The sequence below is a fragment of the Helobdella robusta genome, assembly GCF_000326865.2.
Source record: "Helobdella robusta unplaced genomic scaffold HELROscaffold_8, whole genome shotgun sequence".
Classification (NCBI taxonomy): Eukaryota; Metazoa; Annelida; class Clitellata; order Rhynchobdellida; family Glossiphoniidae; genus Helobdella; species Helobdella robusta.
Window position 1 is genome coordinate 3417570 of NW_008705459.1, and position 8993 is coordinate 3426562.

The window sequence follows — 8993 nt, forward strand, 5'->3', positions numbered from 1 at the left end:
TGTGAAAAGATGATACTGCCATAATGATGAAGAAATTGATGATAATGTGATATTGATAAGGCAATGACGATGGTGGCAATAATGATGAAGAAGATGATGATTATTGCAAAGATAGTGATGAAGACGACGATGATGTCGTAGTTGGGGTAGTCGATGATGATGTCAATGAAGAAGAGACTTAATATTATTGGATGGAAAATTGACGTTACATCTAATGTATGCTTCATTTCTCGGTTGTTGTGGTTGATGTGATTGTGATGCTGTTAGGTGTTTGTGTAGTTGTTTGTGTGGTTGTTCTTCAGTTTTGTTGGTCGTCGGTATTGCTTCTGTTGATGTTGTTGTTTTATTTGGTTGAAAATGTTGTTGTTAATGTTGTTGTTTTTCAGTGTTGTTTATGATGATATTTTTGTTTTTGATGACGTTGATGTTTTTATGTATAATATTGTTGCTTATGTTGTTGCTTATGATGTGGTAGTTTATAATATATTTTTTTAAGTTGTCGAAGTGACAATATGGCAATATTTCCGGGATAATATTTCTAATAACATAATATTTATGTAAATAATGAACTTTTATTTTATATCGTGAATAAAACTACAAATTTGGACAAAAAAATCTTAATTAGAAGCTGTCTCGAACATTATGAACTCATTTTTATTGCCTATTCGAAGTAACTTTAGTTCGGTGACGTCATTAAACTTGGTGAAATGGCAAAGGAAAAAGAGGGCAGAAAAACATCCGCCAACAAAGTAGACGCCAATAAAGACATAGAGGACGCCTTTTCGACTCTTCACCAATTGAGAGAGACTAGAACGTGATCGGGAAAATGCATATCTTCACGACCTCGACATTTAAATTTTCGTCATCATCGTCGTTGGTCCAGTCGTCATCGTCGTTTTCCTCATCTGAATTGTCATCGGGCAGTGAATATTCTGTGCTGACAAAGCTGTTTGATGAAGTGAATCTACTTGAACATAAATTTACTGAAGTTATTAATTCATTCTCAATATTAAATGATATTGTAAATAACAATTTTCATGTATGCTATGTTTGCTTTAACAATGCTTTAATGTCAATAGTTTGAATATTCCTAATTTATTAGATACAGTAAAAGTCCTCTAGAGAGGACACCGTTGGGGAATGACCAAACTGTCCTCTCCTCAAGACTCAACATCAAAATCTTTTTTGATATACTACATAAAAAATTAAAATAAAACAACACGTTTTTAATATTGTTATGGAAGAAAATCATTCATAGTTGTCTGTTTGCCGAAACATTTTGTTTTTAACAATTCAATTTCTAAAACATTTTCAATGTTCTCAGAAAATTGTAACAATTCTCTATTGCCCATATGTATCGAATAGGAAATTAGCTTCCTGGCACATTGTAATGCCATCTTTGTAGAAACTTCTTGGACTGGAGCCTCTTTTTCCTCTTCATCATCTTGGACTTTAAATTGTTCATGATTTTCAGAACTTTGTGGGCTATGGGTTGAGTCATCATTGTTATCCATGGTTACAAAATTCTCCCAAGTAACAGAACCCAAAAGGCTGGTTATGGAAGGATCAGTTTCAATCAGCTGCACATCTGTATCTATATTTTCTCCTATTCCAAAACCACACTTATTAAAACATTTTGTGATTGAAGTAGGATTAACATTTCTCCATGCCACATCCAACCAATTAATTGCATTTAATAGGTTAACAAATTTTGCTAGTTCTCGTGCTGTATCTGCTTCTTCCATGTCTGTCAAAACATGTCTCAATAACTTTTTCCTATAAATAGCTTTAATTTGTGAAATTATGCCAGCATCTAATGGCTGCAAGCATGACGTTGTTTTTGGTGGTAAATACTTAACGATAACATTTGACATGGAAATCTCTGGATGAGCAGAACAATTATCAACAAAGAGAAGGATCTTTCTTCCTAAAAAAATGTGTTAATTAGATAAGTATAAAAAATATTTATATATTTAATTTAAACGCCAAACCTTTTATTTGCATTTTATTGTTTAAGATTTGGCACCACTCTAAAAATAATCTGGCAGTCATCCATGCCCTTTTGTTCCAGCGATACATCACAGGTAAACTGTTTTTTTTCAAGGCTATAAATAAAATTAATCAGTTGAAATTTTTTATAGTTTTGAAAATATCATCTGAAATTTTAACCTTTAAAACATCGAGGATTTTCTGCATAGCCAATGACCAAAGGTGGCAATTTTTCCCCTGTCTGAGAGCAAGCTAAAAGAACAGTTATTCTTTCTTTGGCTGTCTTGATGCCTTTCCTTTTATCAGATTTCAAAACAAGTGAACGTTGTGGTAAACTGCGATAATAAAGACCTGTCTCATCTGCATTGAATATATTTTCAGGTAAAAATCCAGATGTAATCTCAGGAAGCCTTTTTTTCAATCATCAACTATTTTTTCATCAACATCAGCAGCTTCACCAGCAAGTTGTACAAATGTTATCCCAAACTGCTTCTGCCAACTTCTTAGCCAACCAGTTGATGCCATGAAATTTTCACAGCCGATACAGTCTACAGCAATAACAATAAATTTTTCCTAACAATAATAAAGAAGGTTAGAAAAAAACAAAATAAATTCTTTATTTTCCCTATTTTTAAAAAGGTTGTAAGGTAAAATTTTGTTTAAAGAACTCTAACCTTCACCATTGGTCCACTAACTGGCAGATTCTTTGACCGAGCTTCAGAAAACCATTCAAACAATTTAAAATTGATCTCTTCAAAATTCCGTTTTTCGTCTTTTCAACGTTTTATTCTTACTCGGCACTCCCGCTTCCCACTGCCTTTTTACAGATTCTTTATTTTCACGAATATTTGCAATTTGAGTTTTTCCGCAACGAAATTCTTCAGCAATTTTTCGTATGCTAACTCCATCATTTAATTTTTTCACCACCAGCATTTTTTCTTCCAAGTTTAAAAATTTTTTTCGCAGAGTCGACTCCATTATTACACAACAGTTTATCAACACGACCGCGATACAAATATTCAAATTAGATGGCGCATTTTATTAAATATTCCATGTGTTTTTGTTACAAATTGTCCGCTCTTTAAGGCATAAAAGTCAATTTGTACTTAAAACCCTGTCCGTAGTTCGTTCCTTTAAAATGTCCGTTCTTTAGGGTCTATTTAACATGCAAAACGGTTCCGTGCCAAGCAATACTGTCCGTTACTCTTATCTGTCCGTTCTTTAGGGTCCCGCTCTAGAGGACTTTTACTGTACTACAATTGCTAACATAACTGATGAAATCATCACCCATCACATGTTAAGACTAGTGATGTATTAAAAATTAACAATGACAACGCCCCTACTCTGGTTAATTTATTCACTGGTTTATCTAATGTTGAAAATAGTATACCATGGTCGACAGCTAACAAGAAAGGCATAAAACATTAAAAAAACTATTGAAGGAAGCAGCTTTAATACACCTGGTTGCAAATTTTGCAACAACTTTAAACATAAATTCTGCGACACAAAAATTAAAATTTAACATAGGCCGTTCAAAAAAAACAAAAAAAAAACAATAAAATTATGCCAGCCAAAATAAATTTTATAGAAAAAAGTATCGTTATTGTTGTTCATGAAAAGTGTTGTTTTTGTTTATTAGAGTGTTGTTGTTTATGGCATCATTGTTGTTTATGTATATATTGTTTATGATGTTAAATTGATAACCTTTTCACTCAAGCATCAAACTTAATGGTCCGAGGGTATGGGATACTGTATTGCCACATGAAATTAAAACAATCAACTCATTATACTTATTTAAAAAGAAGCTAAAAACTTTTTTAGTTAAAAAAACACTTATTTTAATTAGTTTTACACTATTTTACAACTTATTTAATTTTGATGTTCTTAGTAAGCGAATTTTTCAGTCTCAGTTGTGACTATACTGTCACCTTTAGGTATATGAAACACGACGGTATTCATAGAATGGTGTACCTGTGAGCATGTGTTTGTGTATATGTATTTATTTGACATTTCTGTTACATTTATAGTAAGAATTTGTGTGTATGTATTTATTTGACATTTCGGTTACATTTACAGTTGGAATTCTTAGTTAAGGGTGGCCTATCCACAAGTTTATATTTTTTGGTTATCCTTTAAATAAATAAATAAATAACCTTTTTTTTAAAAATGTTTGCAACTGTGTTGTCAACATTTTTGTATTTTGATGCCACTGAAACATTTTTGTTGAAGTTAAAAAATTGATCATGATGTTGTGAGTGTAATTTAGTAGTTGTTGATGTCTTTGTGGTGATAACATTGTTACTTTGTTGATTTTGTTTATGTTTGCGACATTGTTTACGTTGTGATTATGACGTTATTAATGCCATGGCGTTATTGATGTCACAACTTTGATGTTTCGCATTGCTGTTAGACTGAGTTGTTCCTTCATTTATAATGCAGTTTATCGCGATTTCGCTATGCTGGTTTTTGAGATGATGAAGTAGAAAGAGACCGAGCTGATGTTGTTAATTTTCAAGTTAATGCCGTCAATAATGTTGTTGTTGTTGTTGCGTTGGTTTTGTTGATGTCGTTAGTTTTCAAATTGAGGTTGTCGATAATCTGGTTGCTGCTGCCGCCGTTGTGGTCCTTGTTGTTGTTGTCGTTGGAGGTTTTGTTGTTGTTGTTGTTGTGGTTGTTGGTGGTTTTGTTGTTGATGTTGTTGTGGTTGCTGTTGGCTTTGTTGATGTCTTGTGGTCGATTCATAACATTGTCCTTCTCATTATAGATCTCGACATCAGTCTCTTCGACAATTTCGTTTTCTTGACCACAGTCACTATCGTTATCATCATTTACTTCTTCTTCTTCCTCTTCTTCTTCTTTTTCTTTTTCTTCTTCCTCTTTTTCTTTTTCTTCTTTTTCTTCTTTTTCTTCTTTTTTTTCTTCTTCTTCGTCTTTTTCTTCTTCTTTTTTTTTGTCATCGTCATTAATGTCCTCATCATGGAATATTATTAATGTTATCACCATGATACATCATCATATTGTTGATGTCATCATTATGGCTTTCTCATTTTAAAAAACCTCGTCATTTTTTTTGAATTAATACTCTTTATTATCAAAATTATTCCACATCGTCGTCGTCTTCATCATTATCACAAATACAAACGCTATCATAGCAACGCCCACCTAACGACACAATCATTCCACTCATCAGCATCATGATATCATTCAATTGGCCTCATTAATCATGACTTTTATTCATCACCACCATTATCACCATCGTCTTCATCATCATCATTATCATCGTCGTCGTCGTCACCATAATCAGCATCAAAATTATCATCACCATCATCATCATCATCATCCTTACCATCATCATCATCATCATAGGAATCAACGTCACTGACGTCATGTCATCATGATGACGTCATCGCGATAGTGGTCGTCATCGTGACGATTAGTGCGGCACTCGATCACGTGCCACATAATGATGCGGGAGATGCGACAATCGCCGACGTGTCTAATAAGTCTTTTTCCACTCTCCCTATCTCTTTTTCTCCTACTTTCTCTTTTTTTCTTTCTCATTCTTTCTCTCTTCTCTCTCTCTCTCTCTCTCTCTCTCTCTCTCTCTCTATTTTCCTCTACTTATTCTGTTACTTATTTCTCTTTCTTTCCATCTATCTTTCTCATTCTATATTTCTTCTTTTCCGCATTTTTCTCTTTTCCATTCAATCCCTCCTTCCTTCATTTTTTCCTCAACTATTATTTTCAATTTTCTCCATCCCTCAATCCATCCGTCATTATTTTAATTCATCCTTCTCAACTATTTCTACCAACCCTTTCCCAACAATTGTCGTCGATTGACGAATCGAGAAGAGAAAAATACCAAACGGTGGCAGATGAAAGAATACAACAACAGAAAGTGAAATCTCATAAAATGGGGATTAAAATATATTTAAATTTTTCAAACGAGGAATGAAAGGAAGTTTTTTTTTCAACTGCTTGCAAGTAATGATATATGGAAACAATGTGGAAATAAAAACAAGTCTTAGCTAAGTTGAAAAAAAACAAAAAAAAATTTGGTGGAAATAAAAGAAAAAAAGATAGATAGATAGAGAGAGAGAGAGAGAGAGAGAGAGAGAGAAAGAGAGAGAGAGAAAGAGAGAGAGAGAGAGGGAGGGAGAGCCAGAAAATTTGAAAATAAGTAAGAGATCTGACAAAAAATCGAAAAAAATTATAAAACCAAGACTGTGAGAGTTAAAAAATTTTATAGTAAGAAAGATAAAAAACCAAAATTTAAAAAAACTCAGAAAAACGTTTAAAGAGAAGAAGAAAAAAATGCAAAAGAAATAAATATGAAGAGAGCAAGGGTTGTATGCGGGAATATAACTATGCAAATATCAAGATGTATAGATGGAGAAATAATTGGGAGAAAGATGGATAGAAGAAGAGAAAGGAAAAGAGCAAGAGAGATAGACACAGAGAGAGAGAGAGAGAGAGAGAGAGAGAGAGAGAGAGAGAGAGAGAGAGAGATGATGCTACCATAGATGTGTATGATTATGTACAAATTAAAAAAATTAACGAAAAAGAAAGAGAGAAAGAGAAAATAGTGAAAAAAAGAAAGAAAAAAAAGGGAATTGAGGAAAATAAGGAAACCAAAAAAGGTAGCATAAAGTAAATGAAAGTGCGACAAAATGAATGAAGGAGAAGACACGATAGAGTAATACCACTATACCTATATAAAACACACACACCGAAAGAGTACAAAGCAGCCAAATGTAAAAACGCATTAGGCAATATGGCCTCATATGATACTCTAACTGTGGCTGCTTTAATACTTCCTTCAGTAATAAAATACTCCATTGCATGCTGGCTACTTCCATTACTACGAAGGTTAAAAGTGTAAAACTGCTTCGAAACAATTGCTTAATGTTACTAGTATCAATTTGTAAAATTGAATTACGTGATATAACCATCAAAATATAACAACAAGGACATTACCAAAAAGATATAGCCACAATGGTATAACCACGAAGATATAACCATAAAGATATAACCACAAAGATACAACCACAATTTTTTAACCACGTTAATGTAACTCTAATTGTTAATGTCGTTGCAAAACATGATGTTAAATGCTACTATTTATAATTATATTAATCCCACCAATGACGTTAACGTTCGATTACTGCTGTAATCATTATGTCAAATGTTACTATATAAGACGGTGATGATGATGGTGATGATGGTATAATTAATATAAAAAATATAATTAATAAAAAATAATTATGTAGCATTATTACTTTCAAATAATATAAAACTTTTTCCTCTTCGTTATAAATATTATTATCTCTTTATCAATAATGCGAAACCATAGAAAATTTTTGAAAACACCTTGTTAGACACTACCACACACGGGGGGCACACACACACACACACACACACACACACACACACACACACACACAGGCACGCAAACACACACATACACACGCACACACTCAGACTCACTCTCTCTCTCTCTCTCTCACACTCACAAACATACACATTAACCCACACAAACGGAAACTAATGTAAAAAAAAGTATGTGTAAGCATGTTTGTCTGTGTGTGAGTGTGTGTGTTTGTAAGTCTGTGCGTGTGTCACTATATAAGCTAATCAGTTGAACCCTAACAACATGCTCGCTTTCACACATTTACAGCACATCACACAAGCAACACAGATTTAGTCGCACGTACGCGACAAAACACATAACACATAAGCGAAGTCCCAAAACACATTAGCATTAACATCATAACACGGATATACACGCAACCGTACGCAACAAACAATTTTTACATCACGTGTATTTACCCAATAACACCATCAAATAGAAAAACATACACAATCTTGCAAACATACAAACGTATGAACACACACAAACAGGCATATAAACAAAAACATACCCAAACATATTAGTATACACATACATAAGAACACATACAAACAAACACAGACACACATTTTAGCCTATAAGCACGCACAAACACACACATACACACTAACACATTTTGGCGGAGAAATTTATTTTTACAGCATATAAGGAGAGAAGCCTGGCATGGAAATTCAATTTCCATCTCGTTCTATGTACATACACAGTATATATATATATATATATATATATATATATATATATATATATATATATATATATATTTACTTATGTATATATATTTATATATGTATATATATATATATATAACATGTACAATGTATAAACACATTATAGATATAATCGAGAATATGTACAAACGTTTTTTGCATATGTATTGCACCAGCATACAAAAATGTACACAAAGTAGGCACCCTAAATTTGTATCAAATACCCTAAATTTGTACATCCATACCATTGTTGTGGAGATAGCATCATATAAATGTGTTACGTAATCTCGTGTACGCGTCTTTGTACAAGAATTACTGCAATCATGATCGATAAACTTGTTATGTGATCCACATATGAGTAAATATAATGTTATTCGTGTTATCATTTAACATCTCTGGTGATGAGCTTTTAGGAATATAACTTTCATGAAATAATTTTTTTCATCTTCTTCTTGGCACAATTCATTCTGATGCTGATGTCTGTAAAGTGCTTAGTGGCGTAAGTTAAAAAAATAAGTATGCTAAAAACAAAGAAAAAAAGCACAGAAAGAAAAATAGAAGGAAAAACAGAAACACACACACACACCACACACACACACACACACACACACACACCACACACACACACACACACACACACACACACACACACACACATGAATATCTACCAATATACCCAAATATACAAATACTGACACATACAAGCAAACAAGAACACGCCAACACACACACACACACTAACAAACACACAAACGCAAACACTAGAATACATAAACACAAACGGCTGACCAAACATGATTGTGCCAGCCTGGCCAGACCAGGAATCAATTGTACAAACATGCAGAAAGTCACACTCCATTTCTTCACACACGTACATATATACATAG

The 8993-nt window shown here is 33.1% G+C and overlaps 3 protein-coding genes across 3 annotated transcripts in view; all 3 read right to left on the bottom strand.

Annotated features, from left to right (window-relative positions):
* Window positions 1-1235: 1235 nt before the first annotated feature.
* HELRODRAFT_165651 (hypothetical protein) lies at window positions 1236-2967 on the bottom strand (the record flags this gene model as incomplete). Its single annotated transcript, XM_009032181.1, has 3 exons — window positions 1236-1927; window positions 2170-2349; window positions 2784-2967. 3 exons carry the CDS (start codon window positions 2965-2967, stop codon window positions 1236-1238), a joined length of 1056 nt encoding a protein of 351 aa, XP_009030429.1.
* Window positions 2968-4500: 1533 nt separating this feature from the next.
* HELRODRAFT_165652 (hypothetical protein) lies at window positions 4501-4992 on the bottom strand (the record flags this gene model as incomplete). Its single annotated transcript, XM_009032182.1, has 1 exon — window positions 4501-4992. One exon carries the CDS (start codon window positions 4990-4992, stop codon window positions 4501-4503), a length of 492 nt encoding a protein of 163 aa, XP_009030430.1.
* A 3618-nt stretch (window positions 4993-8610) lies between these two features.
* HELRODRAFT_70493 (hypothetical protein) overlaps window positions 8611-8993 on the bottom strand; it is a gene marked incomplete at both ends in the record, with an annotated part of 1783 nt that continues 1400 nt past the window's right edge. Inside the window, one exon of the mRNA XM_009031893.1 lies at window positions 8611-8890. Coding sequence (XP_009030141.1) covers window positions 8611-8890 — 280 coding nt within the window. The remainder of the gene's footprint in view (window positions 8891-8993) is intronic.